Source organism: Salvia splendens, chromosome 13 (assembly GCF_004379255.2).
Source record: "Salvia splendens isolate huo1 chromosome 13, SspV2, whole genome shotgun sequence".
In the NCBI taxonomy this organism is placed as follows: domain Eukaryota; kingdom Viridiplantae; phylum Streptophyta; class Magnoliopsida; order Lamiales; family Lamiaceae; genus Salvia; species Salvia splendens.
Genome location: NC_056044.1, coordinates 6,032,161 through 6,056,114, shown reverse-complemented (window position 1 = coordinate 6,056,114; position 23,954 = coordinate 6,032,161). Strand labels below are relative to the sequence as shown.

Sequence of the window (23,954 nt, the reverse complement as noted above, 5' to 3'; positions counted from 1 at the left end):
AATTGCTCGCTCCACCGCCGAATTAATAATGCCGGAAAATCATACTGATTTAAAAAAATAAAAAAAATGATTTTAATAAATTAATAGAATAAGCTTCATATTTATATTAATTTTATAATAAAATAAATTGGTAAAATATGATACCTATTTATTATTTATGATAAAAGTGAAATATGACTCTTATTATGGTATGAGCCTAAATGACACATCAGAACTCTTATTTTTGAGACAAATAGAGTATTTTTTTTAAGTAAGAAATATTAATATATAATATATAATCGTATAAAATATAGTTTTCTATTATCTAAATAAAATTATGATATGGAAAAAATTAATAAGGGAAGTGTGCTTTCTATCTCTTTGGACAAAGTGAAGTAAATGTAGCATGATAGTTAATCATGAACATAAATATGCAATCCAAATAGAATATAATTAAGTAGTATAATTTAAGACGGACAAAAGAATTGTTACTAATTTTGAGTGTTATCTAATACTTTACGTTGAATAATGTTTAGTCATATGTTCCATCTAGATGTAAAATAATCGTGCGGCGTTTGAATTGTTGATAATTATATTTTCTACACATTTGGCGTGCCATCGTGAAATTATTGAACTAGTATAAAATATATTAGTACTATTATTATAAAAGGTTGAATATACAATACACCGAAGTGCTAGTCCAAAAAACGTGCACTGAACTTCCACATATCTTGAAAACCGACCATGGATTAAATCTCAAATTTCATCTAAAGATTATATGTCGACAATAAATACAATTTTTGGACTATTATCTGGTAAGACTAAACATTATATATACCTTAAAAACCGACCAAAAACTTTATTTTCCCTTTTTATTAAAAAAAATGGGCCCTCCTTCAATCTATAAGACATTTTTGGAGGAGACTAAATAATATTTTCCAATTTATACCATAGTCTAAATAATATTTTCCAATATATACCTACCATAGACTGTTTATTATCGATAATTTATTCAATAGGAAAAAATTGAGTATGGTCGATTAGGTATTTGACATGGCTTGACATAAAATAAAAACACCTGCATTTAATTTCATATCAAGCCAAGTCAGCTTTACGATGATCCTAATTGGTGTTTTATGTGCAAAAAAAATGTTTGGTAGCATACTTGATTGCATATCATAAACCAAATTAAAGTGGATAGTCTAAGACATTTTATTGTTTACAATAATTAAGCTTTCTACTGTAAATATGACACTTGTTTGCAATTAAAATTTGGCACCCTTTTTCTGTGAAATTATATGGTTTTGACGTGGGAGAGTAAAGATTCCTACTTTAAAATTGTATGGCTGGCTGATTATGTATTTAATATTATAATTTTCTAGAATTTTTATTCTCCTTTTCTTAGATATTATTTTTCTTGTTATTTATTTAATTATTTGATTTAATTAAAATACAAATTATAATAATAACAATTATTATATTATTATAGTAACATTAAAAGAGTTTTATGAATTGGGTATATCTAACCTTGAAAATTCATCGGTGTATATACATTCAAAGAAATGGCAAATTTTGTACCAGTAACGAATAAGAAAAGAAATGGCAAAATTTCAACCCCAACTTTGTTTAGAAAAGTAAGACCTAAGAATTTTCTAATTGCGTATAGGAATATATAAGATGAAACTAGTTAACCACTTTTGGCGACTATCAAGAATGACATAAATATTAATGTAAATTTAGGAAAATACTAAAAGAGATAGAGAAAAATTGTAATTAAAATAATGCTCGTAAAAAACAAGGTTCAATTTATTAGAGAAAAATATTTAACCAAAATAATAGTGGCACCTAATTTTTATTTACTATCCAAACTAATAAAGCCGAGCTATTGTTGTAGGTGAATGAAAGAAGTAGTACGTGTTAGGATGAGATGCTCACACTATCGTCCCAAATTGTATGAAATTGAACATTTGATTAAAATAAAATAAAACTAAATTAAAGTTGTGTATAGAATACTTACATTTTTTATTTAAAAATAATATATGCATATGTAAATTAAAATAAATTATAAATAAAAAATAAATTAATTAAACGAAAAGGTTTACATATTCCTTAGAGATTAATAAAGTGGAGAAATAAATTTATTATATTTTAGCATCGATTTAAGTATCTTAAACATAAAATAATGTTCCAAAGGATCAACATAAATTGACGTTTTTAGCATACAATAAGATTTTATTTTTATGAAAGAAAACACATACTTAAGCATGCAATTGCGGCGAGCTAATAAGGCCATTAGTTAAAGAGAAGTAATTTTAGTCGGATAATCCTAGTACAATATATTTTCATGAAGTACCGCACATATACACTCCTCTCATATCATCAGATACTAAATATGTAGTTTCACTCTTTATTTAAAATTAATATCACACCCGTGCTATGCTATGCTATGCACGGATTAAGCTATTTTCAAATAACACAGGTGAAGATATAATTACTGTGATTAAATTAACCAAAATGGCGGTTATATAAATTAGTACGGATTGCAACGCAATAAAAAAAATACTTAAACTAACAAACGTATAGTACATAAGAGTAATATAATCATCGTGATTTAAATTAACCGAAATGGTGGTTATATAAATTAGTCGGATTGTAACGCAATAAAAAATACTTAATTAGCCAAATAGTTGAGTACCCAATTAACTAAAGAATAAATCTAATCAATTAAAGACTACGACTAATCATACTAAAATTCGAATACCGAAAAAGCCTAAATAGACCTCTTGTCAAATTAGTAACACCTTTACCACTCCACCACAATACTTTGAGTGATATTATGTCAAATTAGTGACATATTTACCACTCCACCACAATACTTTGAGTGATATAACTTGAACATTAACTAAATTTATATATTAAACATGATAAATTTTATTTACACTAACTTATAATCCAAATTTAATAAATAATTATTAATTACATTATATATAACTATAGTTATCATTCACTAAATTTTATTATTATTTATATATAATCAATTATACATAAGGTTTAATATTTTTATGTATTCTTAATTGCATTTTGTTACTATATGTTACATTATTGCTTCAAATAAAACATATTTTGACAAAAAAATAAACATTATTTATTTTTATCATAAAATATCAATAAAATTTTAGTATAATTTTAGTATGCAATATTTTACTGTTCTTTGTATAATATATTTATATATAAGTATAAATAATGTTTAATGTGTTTTAGTGATAAATTATTAATTACATTTATCATTCATTATAAAATATATATTTTATATATTATATATTTAATTATAAATGTTTATAATAATGTTCCGGTTCGACCATTGAACCGGTTGAACCATTGAACCAGTTGTTTCACCGGTTTGCTTACCAGTTCGGTTTTTAAAACATTGTCTTTTACTTTACCAACCACATTAAACCTGTGTTATTCACAATGCGTCCTATTTTTCGTGGACGGAGGGAGTAATATTTTTTTCAATGACTAAGATATGTATGTATGAAATATTAATACTAAAGACTATTAATCTAGTACTCTATAAAATGACTCCACCTTTAATTATTGACAAGTTTAGTTTATGTCGCCCTCGTTCCTTTTTACCAGTGTAACCACTTTAGCGCGCCATTAATCAAAGATTATTTACACTATAATGTCATGAAACCAGATTAAGTACTAATATAATATGCTCAATTATTGCATACCACGCAACTAAGGACGGTGCCTGTTACATTCAATCGAATATAATAACATAAACATCTTAATCATTTGAATATTTTATTGTGAAAATTATTAAACACAAAAATAAATTATTCTGATCGCTCGTCCAATTCTATATCGTAATATAAGTAGTACTTTTAGTGGTTTCAATATTGATTTGGTGTCTATGATTCTAATTTTGAAAAATTAATTCATTATTCTCAAGAAACCAAATAATCACGTGGGTTTAGATTTTCCAAATAAACTTATACTCCATGTCTCGAGAACGAAAAATGTACTATTAGTTTAACTATATTTCTATCGCTCGATGTAACTCATTAGTCATTACCTACTATTCCAATTAAAATAATTGTACATATTTAATTCGTTTAACAACTGGAAAGTCATAATTATAAACGCCTCGATTACAGAATATCAAGTGTAGTATATGAGTAACTACAAAGATAATAAATTAAATAATAATCATACTTTTTGTCTTTTTTTTTCGGAAAAAAACATTAATCTCGTACAAGGTACACCCATCCATACGAAGAGATCATATTAAATTGTTGTAATATTTATCTATCATTCACACTTAATTAAATATGTAAAATAATAGTCTATTTGTATATAATATAAAATGAATTAATTTAACACGTTAAATTAATCTGATATACAATTATTCCAAATTTGCAATACATTTGTTCGTGCAATTCTCTCCCTCTCTCTATCAAATTTGGTGGAAATCTGAGATTCATCTGATATACAATGATGGGCGTATTGAGTAAACTAATTTACAACATAATCTTTATAGGTTCTGAATAATTTAAGAGAGCTTAATTGACTTATTATGTCCATTGTCCATTCTTTTTTCGTCCATATGAGGTAAAATAACATCAAATAAAATAACCACATGCTATAGACTTAATCTGAAAACATTTATTATTTTGGATCTTACACTCTATTGGAATACTTATTTTGTATGCATCTACATTTGGGTTGAATAATATAATTGAAAATCCAATATCCAATTGAAATAAAATAAAATTTAAAATTTGGTTTGTTCTTTTCAAATATATATTGGACACAGTTTTTTTTTTTTTGTAAATTTTGCTTTCTTCATTTAGATGTATTACAAATAAATAAAACAAAGTAATGATTTTTTTTAAATATTATATAAACTAAAGTCTATTTTTAATTTTAAACATGTTATCGTTTTATTATTTTAATCAAAAACATTATGCCAGATAACGTCTAGGCTTCAATATAACGAATTGGTCCATTTTAGCCCATAGAAAGCTGACATAGTTATTAAAATTTGACAATCAACTAAATTTTTGACCCAACTATAATTTGTACTACTAGTATAATTTTTTACCCAAGTAAATTTGTACTATAATTTATTTTAATTGGTCTTCAACGTTATAGCTTTCGTTTCATAAAAAAGTTCACGTGTCACATAATTTCACCTCATTAAAAGGGGTTAGGTATCGTATTAAAAAATAATGATATTGTTAAAGACATGGGATAAAAGGTAAAACTAGAAAGAGCTTAAAAGTTAAAACATGATGATGGAAAATAAAAACCATCAATAGAAAGACGAAGACCGGTCTAATTAATAAGTACCCCAATAGGAAATCATAATGATTCTCTTCTAGTCGTTGGACTCAAAACTTATGAACTCATCAAAAAGAGAGATTTATCAAAATTTTATGTCGAAAAAATAGTTCCATAATTTGTATTACACCGTCACATCCATCTTTTTGCTAAAGCTTCTACGAAAATAAATGATTATGTTCAGCAAAGATGGTAATTAAGAATGAGATATATTTTTGTAGGGTTTCGTCGTGGTGATAGAATAATCAAATTTATCTTGGCTCAAACATGTTACGCCATTTGAATAATTTAATTTGTTGGGGTGTATTATTTGTATATATGGCCCAGTTAGACCAGCCCACATTATTATGCTATGTTTTGTTGGATTATTATAAGAGTAAAGGCCAAAATTGGTCCTGAACATATAGTCATTTTACGTTTTTTGTCCTAAACATTTTCTTTTAGATTTTTTGGCCCTGCACATATGGAAATTTGATCATTTTGGTCCTCCGTCAATATTTCCGTTAAAAACTAACGGTCGACGGATTTAATCACGATTTTGAGCAAATTAAACTTTTAATTCAGATTTTTTACTCCATAATTAATTCCCTAATTATTTTTACATTTCAATTTCATCTTCTTTCCTTCCACTTATCATCATCCAAAAAAAAAAAACAAAGATGGGTTTTTTAAAGGAAAGATCCAAATTTGGAACTAAAAAAAGTGAAATACGAGAAGGAAAACTTAGATCCAACAATTAAGTGATATCACTCATCTAGAGAAGAAAGAGGGAACTACTAAAATTGCACAGCAAAAAAATCCATGGTCATCACCCTCTACTTCGCCAAATTTCCCCAAATTGAGAGGGACTCCAATCACCGTCGCCTTCTCAATTCCTCACCGCCTCCTCCGATTCAAACGACGCCCGGTTACTCTCCATCGCCGACTACACTCCCTACTCACAGGCACACCGGCCGCCGCCTCTCCTCTCTCTCGATTTCAACACTACTCCAGCCCTTGAGGAGTTCATCGTCGTCGCCGTTGACAGCCGCCGCCACAGCTGTGATTTCCGAGACCACCGCGCTTCCTCAAACGCCGTCCCAGTTTTAGACCAGCATCGCCGCTGTCTCGCCGACGAAATCGGAGTCGCCCTCCCCTGCTGTCTCAATCAGCTCGCTCCGTGTGGGAGTCCAAGATGGCAGTTTGAAAGCATTAGTTGGATGATAAAATGTATGCGTGCATTGCTGTGTGTAAAGTTCGAAATTGGAAGGCATTATACCTCGGTGAATTGAAATTGGTGGTGCTAGAATTTGGGGGAACAACTATGGTGATTTCTGTCAAAAGAAATTGTTGTTGTTTGATTTCGACAAGTAGTACGAAATTGAGATATGAATTGATGCAAGGATTACCACGTTTGGACTGGAATTAAATGAGGAATTTGGCAGTTCTTCAACCTTCCAACAACCTCAAACCTCGACCCCGATCTCTTCGTCGACGGTGTCCGGGTCGCCCACCCCGATCTCTTCGTCGGATCTAGAATGGCGGTTCACGAAATTGAAGGAATTCATATAACTAGGGTTTGAGGGGAAGAGGAAGGAAGAAGATGAAAGATGAGAGGAAGTAAGAAGATGAAATTGAAGTGTAAAAATAATTAGGGTGTAAAAAATCAGAATTAAAAGTTTAATTTGGTCAAAATCGGCCGTTGACCGTTAGTTTTTAATGGAAATGTTGACGGAGGACCAAAATGATCAAATTTCCATATGTGCAGGACCAAAAAATCCAAAAGATAATGTTTAGGATCAAAAACATAAAATTGCTATATGTTCCGGACCAATTTTGGCATTTACTCTTATTATAACCAATTAACAAATATATAGGTTTATTTACTCGCCTTAAAATTTTAAGCCAATTAATAATATTAAATTATTTAAATAACCTCCATCTAATTGTTTAATGTCGTTTCTAAATAAAATTAATTGTGATTCTTCGTTCATCTTACAGCTCACTAGCCCTATAGAAGATTTTAAGAAATGATGGCTAGAAGCGTTTGATTAAGGAGTACTACTATTTATTATTCCCTCCGTCTTATTTGGAGACGCCACAGGTTTTACTGTAAAATTTATAAAGGAAGTAGAAGATAAATAGATACTATTCAAAATAATTTTAAGTGCTGTTCATAAAATGATGGCCTACTTCATAAGAGAAAAAACATTACTAAAAATAGAAATTGACTAATTTTGTGGAACTAACTAAAATGGAAAAAGAAATGATTAGCTTATGGCAGTTATGAATGCCATTCATTAGTCATCTACTCATCACTCATGGATAAAAGAAAAAGCATTCCACATAAGTAACAAACTATATATAATGAAATATCATACTACTTCTATAACTTTATTATTTTCGGTCGTGCCTTTGAATTGATAAATCGTGTGGGTTGTGTTATTATCGGATTGATGGATAACAACCAATATGTTATAGCCAAAAATCTGAACATAATTAGATAAAGAAATTCTAAACTCAAATGCGAACTTGACCTGCTACATTCAATGATTCAAACTCGATACGATCTACGCATGGCATGAACCTGTTATCGACACAATCTGATTCGTGTTGACACGACATGGTAATGATATGAATGCGGCATGAACTCGGTATTCTAACCTAAGACAACATATGGCAAGTGAAAAAATGCTAATCTAATTTTAATGAGTGAACTGCACAAAATACCCATAACATTTCGCTGTATAACAACAGACACCCCTAACATCTAAAAATCACTACATGGGTATCTAACAAAATATATAATCACAAACAGTGCATATTTTGCCATTTTTCAGACGAAAATGCCCAAATGGGCTGAAGGGCATTATAGTCCATTTGGTTGCATAGCTTCTGACTCTATCTGCACATCTAGACTGATGTGTAAGAGACGTCCCTTCAAACATCAATTATCTAATTTTCCATCCTGCGTTTGTATTTCACATTCCCTCTTAGTATGATTGCTTTCATCTTTATCGTTCCACTTCATTTTACATTTCATCTTTCTCGTTGTCGTTCCACTTCATTTTACCTTTCATCTTTCTCACATTCCACCTTGTTACGTTTCTTCTTTCCCTCGATCCACTTCCTTACATTTCGGTTTGCTATCTGTAAGTTGTAACGTGTGTATTTTGCAATCACATTTCATCTTTCCATCGTTCCACTTCGGTTTGATCGGCAAGGGTTTGTGGCTGTAGGGTTACAGTGGTATCCACATTTTAGGGGATTTCATATGTGCGGTAACTGGAATTTTGGGTATTTCATCTGGAATGGAATCCCCTAAATTTACTGTATACAAGGGTTTAGGCGATTGAATCTCGATTTGGGCTAGGGTTTCCGTCTGTAGGGCTACAGTCGAGCAGTTGAAAATTTTGCAATTCTTGGATGAAGTTTACAGTTGGGCAGATGGAATTATGATTTTAATTTTTGTGCCATGGGCCATGTTTCGACGATATTGCATTTCTGATTTGAAGTTTTGTATTGTTGAATTGAATTCATGGCGTGTTGAAATGTCTTCTTCTTCTACTGAATCCTTCGGTTCCAGCTTCAATTGGGATTGGCCTCGTCCTGAAATAGTGAGTTGTAATCACGATCTTCAGGCTGAGCTTGTGACTTCAAGGACGGCTGCAAACCCCGGTAGACGTTACTATCGCTGCCCAATATGGAAGGTTAAACTCATGTTTTTTGGTCGTTTTCCCATTAATTCTGTTGGCAAAATTTATGAGAAAGTATTATGCAGGAAGATGATTGCAAGTTTTTTCGATGGTTTGATGCGAGTCTATCCCCAAGTCAAGACAGTTACTTTCAGAGAGTTAAACTTGAGCGTGACCGATTGGAATCTGAACTTCGAGCGAAATCGGTACTTGAGGGTGTTCTTCAAGAGAAATTGCGCATGAAAACTGTGGAGTTTGAAGGCTTGAAGTTACAACTGGGCAGGAAAACTGAAGAGTGTGAAGCATTGACGCTAACAATTGCTAAAACGGCAACAACTTTCCGAAAGTTAAAAATCACAATCTTGTTTTTAATCATTGTAATTTGCTACTTTTGTTATAACAAAGCTATGTTATGTCGTGTTCACTCCTCCGTTATATTCGGATGTTGATAGATTAAATTACGTTTTGTTTTCATTCATTCATCATTTGTTAAGGCAGGAATGAAGACGTTTTCAAATATGCCATAAATCACGAATGAAGTTGCTAAACTATGACAGAAATCACAACCGTTGTATTGTACACAAACTATGAGTGAAATCACGAATGAAGTTACTAAACTATGACTGAAATCACAACCGTTGTATTGTACACAAACTATGAGTGAAATCACGAATGAAGTTACTAAACTATGACTGAAATCACGAATGAAGTTACTCATCAGCAACTGGATCAGATGCCACTCATGAGATATAGCCACCACAAATACTAGTCATTTTTTACAAACCAGTTTGTAACAACACTTCGTTAACATACACATCATATAATGTTTTCCACAAAATATAACCAAAATATTAACCAAACATGGATATTGTAACATACAAAGGGTTCACCCATCAGAAACCAGCACCAATTTTTTAAGAGTACGTAAGGCCAGTCAATCTTGATCACCACGGCGGCCACATCTCTAAGGTTGAGTCCTGGTTCGATTGCTAGGTCCCTGATTCGAAACATTAGGCTGCAACAATTAATGATATAGTAAGTATATACGAGAGAGAAAGCACTCCATACGAGTAGAAAATATAGTGATAGATGCTTATTGAATACTACCGCAGGAAAAGTACTCTCTTCACGGTGACGCGACTCGTTCTGTTGCGAAGTCTCCTGAACCTGAGAACGAGCATCTGTCCGAGGATCATTGCTGCATGTCCTCCTATTATGACCTTCTTGACCGCACCGGTGACATTTCATCACGAATGTTCGGCGCAATGACTCACTTCCCTCAGCATGAAGACGAATCTGTGGCTCCTCACGCCTCAATTTCTTCGGCCTACCACGCTGTCGCTTTGACCTCGGGGGCGCCAGTTCCAACACACCATCAGAAGTATGCTTGGGCCAATTGTCCACCCCATTGATTGGGTAAAGGACATTCTCGTACAACATCATCATTGTTGTCTTCAAATAATATCGGGAGACGTGTCGCGTCACATCATCACCCATCTTGTTGATTGTGGCGATAGCATGTGTGCAAGGGATTCCGGTTAGCTGCCACAATCTGCATGAGCATGTAAAATCACACATGTTGACAACATATTGGCCAGCCGGTCCTGATACTTGGTACGAAGACTGTCCGTTCCATGTAGCCCTCCATGACGAAGCCCCCGCGTACCACTTATCCACAAGCTCCTTGATAACCGGAGGGACTGCGTGATCGTAGCTTTTGATCCACTGGCCTCTGATCTGTATCCTTTCCATTTGACTTGTTCGAATGTCCTCCAACATGCTGATAATTGACTTTTCTCGCGCCAATGCAATCTTCGAATTGAATGTCTCACAAATGTTGTTGAGGAGCACATATGTGGAGAGAAAAATGCCTTTACCCACTTTTCTTTGGGAGCAACTCCAGAAAGCCACTGATGTGCTTGGGGGTACTCAGTCTGCAGAGCATCCATCTTATCCATAAAATGTTCGATGGTGGTAGTCGCGGCAATCTCCCATAACCGTTCTTTGAAATTTTCGCCAAAAAATCTCTTCTTGAAATTGTTATATATGTGCTGAACACAGAAGCGATGCTCGCTCTGTGGGAATTCCTCAACTATCAACTTTGCAAGGCCCTGTTGTAACACAACAAAACAAAAAGTTTCACAAAATCACAATTCCAGTACGTAATGTATGGATCAAAACACAGATGAAAAGTAATCACATAATAAGTACATTAAATAATATTGAAATCACGCCGGCCATATACCTTTTGTTGGTCAGACATAAACACATATCTTGGGCCATTTGCATGCAAGTTAAGGTCATCAGACAAGTACTCCAAGAACCACTTCCACTGGGCATAACTCTCGGCCTCAGTCACAGCCCACGCAATCGGCCACCAGCCATTGTTGGGATCAATTCCGATTGCTGACATGAGCTGTCCTTTATACATTCCTCGCAAGAAACAAGCGTCCAAGAAGATAATGGGCCGACAGAACTGCATCCATCCCTTCTTCAATGGGCCTAGACAGCAGTAGAACCGGAGGAATCTCGGACCCACTGCACCAGAATCCCTCGTATTCTCGTAATGTATATGTATGGAGGAATCAGGGTGCGTCCTCTCCAATTTGGCTTTGTAGCTGAACAAGATCATGTATTGGGTTGCTGCAGAGCCGAATATGCCGTCTAGTGCGTGCTCTCTAGCCCGATATACCTTCATCCGGCCTATCTTCAGCCCGAAATCTTCATCGACACACTGCCGGATAGCGGCCAGTGGTATGTGAGGGTTGGCTTTGATCTTCTCTATGTAACGCTCACCTAACCACTTTGCCGTCAGCCACTTCGAATCCAACACCTGAGAACATGTGTGCGCGTGATCGCGCTGCATATTCATCACCACATAATCCTGTCCGTTGTGTACTTTGAACTTCCTTAAGTACACATACCACTCACAACCTTGCCCTTTACAAATCACACGAAGTTTGTCCCGATCATTTCTCCTCACCTGGTCATTATAGCATACTGCCTCAACACGTCATAAAAGAAATCTCTATGCTTAAAAACATCACCAGGCTTCCACAACGGTAGCACATTAGGGATGAGCTTAAATGGGGTAAACTTTAACCCACTCTTCTTCAAACCCTCCAAATCTTCAAGGTCATCATTATCGTGTAGCTCGTCCTCAAAATCTTTCTCAAATAGTGGGTTATCTGTATTGTCTGGCTTTTCCACATAAGGCGAATACCTCCTCCGCCGTTTATCCCCTGACCCCCCTGACCCCGGCTCGGCTTCGCCGTCACCCGGCTGGTCTACATTCTCTGGGTCCTGATTCGCAGGTTGTTGCTGGAAAATGGATTCGTAATATGAAGTAAACAGTTGCTCATCTCGGCACATGTGCGCCAACGAGATAAAATGGTCCATCGCCACATCTTCATCATCAGTCGTCGGTCCCTCGTTATGGAGCTGGCAGCCGTCCGAAACGTACTCAACCGACGGAATGTATACCTCCTCTTGAGGCTCCACCTCCGGCCAATCACCAACTTCAGGTCCACCCTGTACTTCGGGTCCACCCTGTACTTCCGGTACAACCTGCACTCCAGGGCCAGCTTGTACTTCAGGTCCAGTCTCCTCGATAATGGGAACATCCGACTGCAGTTGACATTGATTGACTTCTGAAAAATCCATGGCCGGGTTGTACACATTGCCTTCAACATGTTGACAGTCTTGGCTATGAATTGATTGCCCCTTCTGATTTCAACATAAAATCACAACTGAACGCCATACATACAAACATAAATCACAAATGTTGTACAAGGGTGTGCACTAACCTCTGCCACGCTAGCAGGTTCTACAAGTGCCTCTTCTTCATGCTGTAAATCTTGGTCAGAGTGATTTAATTATCCAATCTGACAAAAAGGATTAATCACATATGCATACCAAACATAAAACTGAAATCCCAAACAAAATCCAAAATGATGTACTAACCTCTGCATGGTCGACTAAGGATTCGCATGCATGGACCTCTCCTTGTCCAACAACTCCAAGTGCATCATTCTGTTCAACCTCAACCTCAACCTCTTCATCAACCACAGCAGGTGCGGATTGTGCTCCATCTGTACTACAAGATGCAAATGCGTCCAACAGATTCTTACGTGCTGCCTCCTCTTCCCTCTTCCATTCCCGACGTTTGTCTTCTAAACTTTTGGTCAAATACTCTTCAAACTCGACATCCCTAGGGTACCACTCAAGCATCAATAATGGTGGTACCGATGGGTTCCGCTGTTTCTTCATTTTCGATTTACGCTTCGGCACAACTGTTTCTCCTTCGTCTATTTCTTCAATGACCACCTTGCTTTTTTTACAAGAACTGACAAACTCTAGTAACTCCTGTGCTTCTTCCTGTCGCTTCTTCAGTAGGGCAGCCGCCGCCGTTAACTCCACCACATAAATGTGAACTAGCTTTGTGCTAGTAGCCGCGACTTCCAGAAAAGGCTCCAGGTGCTCATCGTCAGTAATGGGCAGCAATGGCCCTCCTATGTCCACGCCGGTAAAATCATGACTGTACTTTGGATGAACGTAATAGAACTCACAAACGGTTTTCCTATGATACCTCAACCGCACCACCATACTGGACAGATCTAAGAGCTCAAATTGGAGAATATTGCAAAAGTCAAAGAATGTCACTTGCCCCCCCCCCCAACATACTTCTTCTGCCCATTGATTTCGAAGAGTGACCCTCCGTGATGAAAAGCAACAGAAAACATCCCGAATTTGTCCTCTGTTAGGGTTTATTTAGAGTTAGAAATATTCCAAATTTAAACCAACAAACCAATTTCACACAATCACACTCGCCATCACACTCAAAAGACCCAAGCATTTTTAAATTTCAACTTACTATATTCATCCTCCGGGACAAAGAAATCCAACAGAGGATCGCGGATGTCCCATGTTTCTGGGTCTACATCGACTATCTCCGGTCCGCGACCGTGTCTAGGTGATGCCGGAGGTGATGGTGATGATGCCTCAGCCGGTGGCGCTAGCGTCTTCTTTTTGTTCCGTGAAGACCTACGGGAGGTGGACGCACCGGAGGAGGAAGCTCCAGCGGTGCCTCGCTTCCGTTTTGGCGGCATTGATGAAAAATGGAGCGTGAGATAAGAGATGGGAGGGAAAATGACGAAGTGAATGAAATTGAAATGGAGGGAAATGGAAGAGAGCGAAAAAGCTGTAGGAGTTTAATTAACAAAAATTAAAATATCATTGCAGGCCCATTCCTCTAAGGCACAAAAACTAAAATTTCAAACGAAAACAAAAATTTCAAATTAAGGCATCCCTTGGGAAGAGAAGAGAGAGGACAGGTGAAATGATGTTCAAGGTCACATCACACAGAGGCGGCGTCATCCACAGTGCATGCAGCAGGTGTAATGCGCAAAAGGTCGCATTTGCCCTTTTAGCCCTTGAGGGTACTATGGTCCGAAAAAATCTCATTCGTGATTATATATTTTGTTAGATACCTGTGTTGTGATTTTTAGATGTTAGGGGTGTCTGCTGTTACACAGGGAAAAATTAAGGGTATTTTGTGCAGTTCACTCAATTTTAATTCTAATATAGTACTCCCTCCATCCCATAATAGAAGGCATACTTGGGGATTGACACGAGATTTTAGGAGATGTTGTTTTGTGTGTTAAGTGGAAAGAAAAAATAATATATTTAAATTAATGTGGGAGGGAACTTTTTTCAAAAAAAGAAATGTAACATCTTTTGTGGAACAAACTAAAAAAGAAAAGGGTGACATCTATTATGGGACAGATGGAGTAATAATAAAAATAAAAATAAAATACTAAAATAATAATATGAATTATTCATGGGTTTTCAAATCCGACCCGATATTATCGCGCCCTTATCATTTGTTATGCAAGTAGTTGACAATCCTTTTCCCCTATATATTGGGCCTGGTGGCCCTCGTCTTTTGTTGGGCTATATTTAGTTGAATAAGCTTAACAATGTCATACTAGATCCGGTACTGGGCTATATTTAGTTGAAAAAGCTTAACAATCTCTTACTAGATCCAGTACTGTAACTTATGTTCTTCATACATTTGTTATGATATTTTTTTGAGGTGCACGAGCATAATTTTAATCTAGATGTTTCCAAATAAGTTACATAGTGAAAAGGTAACGCAACATATATGAAATTGTTAGAACCATTGCTACAAAGTACTTCAACGACTAATGATAACGTTTTTGCGCTTTCGTTTTTAATGGGTCGAATAAATGTATCATTCAACTACTGTATAAAATTGTTTATGTCACTGGAAAAAAGTTATAAATTGTCCTATTTAAAAATCAATTACTTATAATTTAGTACGTGGACCTTAAATTCAACTAACTTTTTACACTTATAATTCATCATAAAACTAATATTAAAAATGAGTCTTATATCCCACTCACTTTTTTTATATTTTTTTTATAAAGTAAAACAATTTCTTAATTCTGTGCTAAATTAAAAGGGTTCTTTAAATGGTGGAGTATTAGTTATGGTAGATGGATAGATGTCGGGCCATGAAAATGATAGAAAAAGTTCTTTTTTCATTAACCCAAGGTATTCTTCTTCGGCCCATTTTTGTTCGGTATTGCGTCAAGGCCCAAGAATCAGTCCATCTAATAATTACAATTTGAAAAAGAGGGAACATCATTTTAGGTCAACGAACTTTGCCAAAGTATCATTTTAGGTCCGTGAACTTTGAAAATCTTATTTTAGGTCCGTGAACTTTGAGTTAGTATCATTTTAGGTCCTTTTTACTATTTCCAAGTTTTTTTGGACGAAAATACCCTCAATACCTTAAAATATATATATTTTTAATAAATTTATCATATACTCATATTTTTTATAAATATCTTTACAATATATTTTTGACAAATTTTCTAAATATAATTTGACCTTAAATATTATCACTTAATTTTGTGACATGCAAGTAAAATTGTTTCTTCAATTTTTTATATTAATTGTTTTTAAAATTGAATAAAGAACTTTTCTTTAATAATAAAAAAATTGAATAAAGATCTTTTTATAAATATCTTTACAATATATTTTTGACAAACTTTCTAAATATAATTTGACCTTCAATATTATAATTTAATTTTGTGACATGCAAGAAAAGATCTTTATTCAATTTTTTTTATTAGAGAAAAGTTATTTATTCAACATTAAAAAAAATAAGATAAAAAATTGAAGAAGCAATTTTACTTGCATGTCACAAAATTAAGTGATAATATTTAAGGTCAAATTATATTTAGAAAATTTGTCAAAAATATATTGTAAAGATATTTATAAAAAAATATGAGTATATGATAAATTTATTAAAAATATATACATTTAAGGTATTGAGGGTATTTTCGTCCAAAAAAACTTGGAAATAGTAAAAAAGGACCTAAAATGATACTAACTCAAAGTTCACGGACCTAAAATAAGATTTTCAAAGTTTACGGACCTAAAATGATACTTTGTCAAAGTTCGTAGACCTAAAATGATGTTCCCTCTTTGAAAAATTGCACTATTTTGCAGTACATGCGGGTCCCACGCCGGCGAAGCAACCCCCCCACACAATTTTCAGTAAAATATATTTTCCTGTTTTATTATATTAAGAAAATGAAAAAAATAGTTCAACCCCATCTGTGTGTGTGAGTAATTGACTTAAAAAAACAGAGAGGGAAAAGAGGGCATTCCATTTCCAGCCACCGCCGATCCGATGGATCCAGACTCTGTGTCCAAGGCATTCGTGGAGCACTACTACTCCACCTTCGATTCCAATCGTGCCGGCCTCGCCAACCTCTACCAGGACGGCTCCATGCTCACCTTCGAGGGCCAGAAGATCATGGGATCTGCTAACATCGTCGCCAAGCTCACTGGTTTGCCCTTCCAGCAGTGCCAGCATCAGATTTCCACCGTCGATTGCCAGCCTTCCGGCCCCGCCGGTGGAATGGTCGTCTTCGTCTCTGGAAATCTCCAGCTCGCCGGCGAGCAGCACGTCCTCAAGTTCAGTCAGGTATTTCCTCCGATTACGTTGCTATTGTTTAGGTTTTCGGGATTGATTTGATTTGTGGAAATTTTGGTACGAGTGTAGTTGAAATTGGATACTGATTGTTGCGATTTTAGTTAATTCGTTGAGTGCGCCTTATCGTATGGAAAATTTGGAGATAGATATTTTATCCACGGGATGAAGTAATTAAGCGAATAGAGGTATGATTTCACTTGATCCTTAGTCATCTATGGTGTGAAAACAGTGGAATTGACGTGCGCAATACTTGATTGAGATTTAGTGCCTTTTTATAGGAACTAGGAAGTAAAAGGAATTGATTGTGTTGTTAATTTTGTTTGCCACGCAAGCTCGAGGTCATGCACCTAGAGATGCTGAAGAGATTGTCTTCTATTTAATTGAATAGGATGCATAGATTGAATTGCAAGCTCAAAAGGAAATTTCATGTACTAGAATTCAGTTGCTGAGTGTACCATGTGCATTTAAGGTTTGAAGCCGGAAATATCTAAAAAATTCCCGTGATATCGTTGTGGTATATCAATGAGATATAGTTGTTTTCTGCTTGACTTTCAGTTTTCAAGTTTCTGCCTGTTTGTTTATACATTAAGGGTCAATTCGGTTTGCAAGATTGTATCTCGGGATTAAATGTATAATGTGTTTGGTTCATGAGATTGAATCCTACAACTCAATCCTAGATAGATAATTATGTGATAATTAGTCATAGCCAACACCCTCCAACTAAAATAATCTCACAACTTAATCCTAGATTATATTTCGGTACTATTTTATAAAGAAAACCGAACATCACCTAAGAAGAAGGTTATTGCAGTTTGAATGCAACTTCATCCTTTCTAGTTTCTTGCATGTTTATTGAACCAAATGCTGCAAAATGGTGATTGCTCTAAATTCCAGTTAAGCGCTGAATGTTGTTTGATAATTGATATATAACCATAGATGTTTCAGGCTGACCCTTGTTGTCCCTTTGAGAATCTTAATTACTTCACACATGATAGTATTCTTAAACTCAGGCATTGCAAGCAGTAATGTCTGGAAGACTGGGACTATGTTTTCGTGGTTTTATAGGTGCTTGTTTACTTGTGGAGTATGCCAGCCTTGATCGTTATGTTGAGAGTTTGGCTAGTCGTGTAGTTGTGTAGATACATCTGAAATTACATATACATGATGAGGTAAAGTGTGTGAACTCGATTAGTTCATTGTGTGCGGCAAGCATCCCACTTGATGTGGAACAAGGTCTAGGGTTTTAATTTTATCCCAAATCCCGATTGCTCATGTTTGGCTAATGAGTTGATTATAGGAAATGAAGCTTTGAAATTCTCGTTTAGTTATAAATTTAACTGGATGTGGGGACTGGAGATCCTGTTTGGTTTTGCATGTGTGATTAATATGTTTCTTAATTGAGTTCAGCCGTCTTCTAGTTCTTTCTTTTTGTTCATTTTTTCTTCGTTTTTATGCTTGCTATCTTCTTTTTTTTTTATTCCTCAAATGGAATGTTGAATTGCATGTTTTAGAAAGATTTTCAGTTCCATGATGCATATTTTTCATTGCCAATGTAATGTTATCTATGTTATCCACTTGGATATGCTCAAATATGGCAATGTATGAAGAATGTAAGACTAGAATCCAGAAATTGAACTTGTGATTTCATCACTCACGAAGTTGATATCACAGTTTTTATGTAATTATCACAAAATTATAAAGTTATGTGATAGGAGTAAAGGCCGGAGACAGATGAACAAGCACATATACTGGAAATGAATATAGATTCGGAAACTGATAAAGAAACGAAAGGGATGAACCCTAACCAAGGAACAAATTCCTAACCCTCACGGCACTTGCCGGAACTAACTATCTGATCCCTTGGATAATCCTCCCTCTTCACTGTCCATCCATATATATAGATAAATATATCAGAAGTTCTAATATAATCCAAATCTAAACAAATCAAAGAGCAAATCTAATCCAAACTTACCAATGGAATAATAAATCAAATAAAATATATTCCATATCTTGCAATCTTCTCCCATATCTTCATTGCTTTGTACGTATCATTATGTCAGGCTAGCGAAAGTGTTAACGTCTAGAGAATAGTAGTTTATCTTTCTTCCTGGGATTATGAAGGCTTTCTGTGCAGTAATAAATTGAAAAATCGAATTTGAAATGTTCTGCATCATATTACATGTATCTAGAAAGATGGTGAGGCTCATTTTATTGGAATCATCTCCTTTGAATAGATCAGCAACTGATTTTCAAGATTTACGCATGATAATACTCTTGTGTTGGTTTAGGTTACCCCTGAAAATTATCATCTCAATTTCGGCCCATGTGTTCTGTTGTGCAGATGTTCCACCTGATGCCAACTCCTCAAGGAAGCTTCTACGTGCTAAATGATATTTTCCGCTTGAACTATGCCTGAAGCTTGGCATTGCAAACTGAACACAAACAGGGTCTCAACTGAACTTGGTTTCCCTCTGATCTGAGTGTTCCAAAGCACAAAAAAAGTGCTGCTATTCAAAAGTATGGATTTAGCTACATCTGCTTGGGTGTTTGTGTATTCTTGACCAGTTTGTGGATATTTGAGATTGATTCCCAGTTGAGATGTGTTGAGTTCCATTACTATCTCTTTCTCCTTCCCTAGCATGTGCCAGAACTTTACATTTTGTTGATGCACCACATTTCGTTCTCCGTTCTAAGTTTGGGCAGTGTTTATTTGAAAGGATTGTGATGTGAAAAATTTCTTTTACATAAAAAATGAATATATTTGTTGGCAGAGCAAAAATGATGCATTACTATTTATTTCATTTTGTATAAACTTGATTTTTGGTTTCATTTTTAGAGCATATATTCTTCTCCACGCAATTCCCGTCACTGTCACTATCGTCTCACTGAGCATTGGGGCCCAACGTATGCGTCAACCATATCTAAAATCCCACCTCCCCTGAGTTCCCTGCTTCAACTTTATCAAAATCCCAGATATAAAATAAAATATTTCTAAATTAATTAACCATCTCAATGCTTCTGAATCGAATTTATTTGGCAATATACAAAATGAAACGATTATCTCCAACAAAACCAACAAGTTCCCCCTCCTTGGCTTACAACATAACTAGAAGACTACCCTCTTCATCTCCACTACATTTGAAAGCTTATGCCGCCGCCTCCATCCTCTGTTGAACCACTTAACCCTTTGGCGGAACGCTGGGTTCAATCTTAGTCTTAGAACAAATCGACGACAAGGAGCAAGGAGACACTTTTTGAAAACCTCCCACATTAAAAAAAAAGAAATGATTTAGAGACATAATGGCGATGCCATAATAGGCTCTAATTAGTAATTTTATACTCCATCTGTCCCATAAAAATATGGGCAATGAGCATGACACGAGAATTAAGAAAAAATTAGTAAAGTAAAAGAGATTAGGAGAATTGTATGGTAAAGTAAGAGAGATGATGAGAATGATAGTTAGGCCATGTTTGGTTGCCAGGATTCTGTCTGGGAAAGTAATCTGATTCTTTAAATTTTAAATTCCTGTGTTTGTTTCCGTTTTTAATCAAACTGAGAAAGTAATTAAAATCCTGAAACAAGGAAAGTTAATACAACTTTCCAGGATTTTGAATCCTAACTTTTCTTAGTTATTCTTTTTCCCGGTTTTAGGATTCTTACATATTTAATGCAATATAGTATAGTTTTATTATTATTATTATTATTATTATTATTATTATTATTATTATTATTATTATTATTATTATTATTATTATTATTATTATTATTATTATTATCATTATTATTATTATTATTATTATTTATTACAATATTTTAAAAATAATTTAAAAGTATAAACCATACTTAATTTCAGGAAATAAATAACTATAATTCAAATTATCATAATTATAACTATATTATTAATATTTATATTTAATTTTTATTATCATAATAATAATAATAATAATTTATTAAATAATTAAATATAATTATAATTATATAATAATATAATAATTATTACTTTATAAATTAGTAATTAACAATAAAATTGTAGTAAAATTTTAAATTATAACATTTATTCAATTAAAAATTTAGTAAATATAATAATAATAATAATAATAATCTTATTTATTATTATATTATTATATATTATGATGTATAATCCATATTTAAACTATCCATCATAATAATAAATAAAATAATATAATTATTATCATTTGTAATTAATAATTTATTAAATAATATGTATTATTATTTTTTATAAATAAAAAACGATAAGTATATTTTTAGTTTAGTGTTTAAATCAAATATAAACTTTAAAATCTTGATATTTTCCAAACACGGGAAAGTAAAGTTATTAGGAATCATATTCCCGGGATTCATTTTCCCAGGAATCATTTTCCTTGCCAACTTTACTTTCCCACCAACCAAACATGGCCTTAAAGTAGTGTTAGTGGAGAGTGGGACCTATATTATTAAAATGTTTAACTTTCTTAGAATGGAATGTACATATTTTTATGGGACGGGGGGAGTATAACATTTTATTTATGATTAAATTTATACCCTTTTGTGTAATCAATCATTTGTAGAATTGAGTATGTACGAGTATTAATTACTCCAACATCTTAAACAAGGATGGCTTTGATTATGGAAATTATATGTGAAAAATATGGAAGGTTAGAGAGGCTGGACCATATTTTTCCCATAAATTTATCACCTTTTTTCCCTAATTAACTTAAATATTTTTGCAATGTGCTTCAAAAATAGAAAAAGAATGAAAAGCATAAAAAAAGTTTCGTCAATTTCATCAATTTATTTTAAAACGAAAAAATATTGAAAACATACAATTTTAAAATACTAAAAGTTCTAATACTTTAAAAAATTTATAGAAATATTAGTATTTTTTTAATGTTACCCCCCGTCCGCCATTAGGAGTCTCATTTGTTGACGGCACGGGTTCTAAGAAATATTAAGAAAAGTTGGTGGAAAAAAAGTTAGTAGAATATAAGTCTCACTTTTTTTTTTTTTTTTTTTTTAAAAAAAAAAAATTAACTTCATATATTTATATCATATATATGAAGGAGGAAATTACAAATCAACTCCTATAACAAGGAGGAAAGACAAATTACGAGAATTACGCCACCCAGGGTTCGAACTCGAGACCTCCAGGATGGACGCAGTATCCAGCACCCTTTACCGCTAGGCCAAGGGGCTTGGATAAGTCTCACTTGTATATATAAGTTTTAAATAAAATGTCAGTGGAATGAGTTAGTGGAAGATGAGACCCTATTACCATTTATGGTAAAAGTGAACCGGGACTCCTATTCGCGGACGGAGGGAGTAATTTTTTTAATCGTCAATCAAACCTTGATAAAAAAAACAATCATATGTACTTATATCATATAATTTAATATTTTATTTTTTTATTTATAAAATATTAGAATTTTTAGTTCAATCCTGCATATTGTGCAACAAATCAAAATTTGATATATGATAGTAATAATACTAATTGAGTTTATGGCTTTGATTTTAAGAATTTCATAATTTTGATTTTAATTCTTTACTCTAGAAAATTTTAATTTTTTTAATTCCAATTTTTTGGAATATTACTTAGAAATTGATAAAAAAAAATAAACACATGTTTTTAACTCGTCTACTTAATTTTTTTTATAAAGATATAAAGTTAATATTTTCTCTTTTTCTCTAAGATATTAGAGTTCCTATGCAACAACTTTAAATCTATTGTATACTACTCCTCTGTCCCACAAAAGATGTCACACTTGTGGGACGTCACGAGATTTTAGGAGGTTTTGTTTTGTGTGTTAAATGGAGAGAGAAAATATAATTTTTATATTCATGTGAGAGAACTTTTTCCAAAAATGGAAATATGACATCTATTGTGGGACAAACTAAAAAGGAAAGTGTGACATCTATTATGAGATGGAAGGAGTATATAATACTGATATTAATTGAGTCTACCATTTCATTTTAAGAATTTTATGATTTTCATTACATACTATTAATTCATATATTTGATATTATAAAATTATATTGTTAATATTCTCTTTTATTTATACAATATTAAAGTTCTCAGCTCAATTAAGCAACAAATTAAAATTTGATAGTATATAATACTCCCTCCGATCTTATGCTATTCGCACATTTTTTCTTTTTGGTTGTAAACTAAGAATTGAATAATCAGTGTAATTAAATTAATAATTAAAGTGTAATAAGGGAACACCAATAATGGACATTTAAAATTTTATAATTGAGACTAAATAAGTTTACGATATTGATTTTTAAAATTTTATAATTTTGATTTAAATTCTTTATCCTTTAAAATAATAATTCCAATGAATTCTTAATTCATGGAACGGTACAATCGAACCATAGTGAAAATTAATCACATGTTTTTAAATTATCTATTCAGTATTTTAGGGAAATATATTTAATATTTTATCTTTATATTAGTAAATATTAGAATTCTTAACTCAATCCAGTATATCATGTTACAAATTTAAATATGATTTATCCATATAATAATATAATTGTATTTATAGTTACATGGAGTATTATATTATAATCATAAATGATTATAATACTATATTATTATTATTATTATAACTATAATATTTATAGATATAATTGTATTAATTTTTTAATTTAAAATTTTAGTACGACTTTATTGATTAATTATTAACTTATAAAATAATAATTATTTATTATTGTATATTTATATTATATAATTATATTTTAATTATTTAATAAATTATTAATTATTATTATGATAATAACAATTATATATAACTATTATAATAATATAGTTATAATTATGATAATTTTAATTATAGTTATTTTTAATATTGAAATTAAGTATGATTTTTATTTAATTTATTTTTAAAACATTGTAATTAATATAATAATTAAACTATATTATATTGCA

At 33.0% G+C, this 23,954-nt stretch overlaps 1 protein-coding gene across 1 annotated transcript; it reads left to right on the top strand.

Moving 5' to 3' along the window:
• Positions 1-16,638: 16,638 nt before the first annotated feature.
• On the top strand, positions 16,639-19,810 carry LOC121761479 (nuclear transport factor 2B-like). The gene is made up of 2 exons (XM_042157124.1): positions 16,639-17,022; positions 19,373-19,810. Exons 1-2 carry the CDS (start codon positions 16,726-16,728, stop codon positions 19,445-19,447), a joined length of 372 nt encoding a protein of 123 aa, XP_042013058.1. The 5' UTR covers positions 16,639-16,725; the 3' UTR covers positions 19,448-19,810.
• Positions 19,811-23,954: the final 4,144 nt, after the last annotated feature.

What these genes read in the sequence shown, in the direction of transcription:
- LOC121761479 (XM_042157124.1), top strand. Translation starts at nt 16,726, where the DNA reads ATGGATCCAGACTCTGTGTCCAAGGCATTCGTGGAGCACTACTACTCC. An exon ending in ACGTCCTCAAGTTCAGTCAG is followed by an intron (nt 17,023 to 19,372) that starts GTATTTCCTCCG and finishes TCTGTTGTGCAG; the next exon opens with ATGTTCCACCTGATGCCAAC.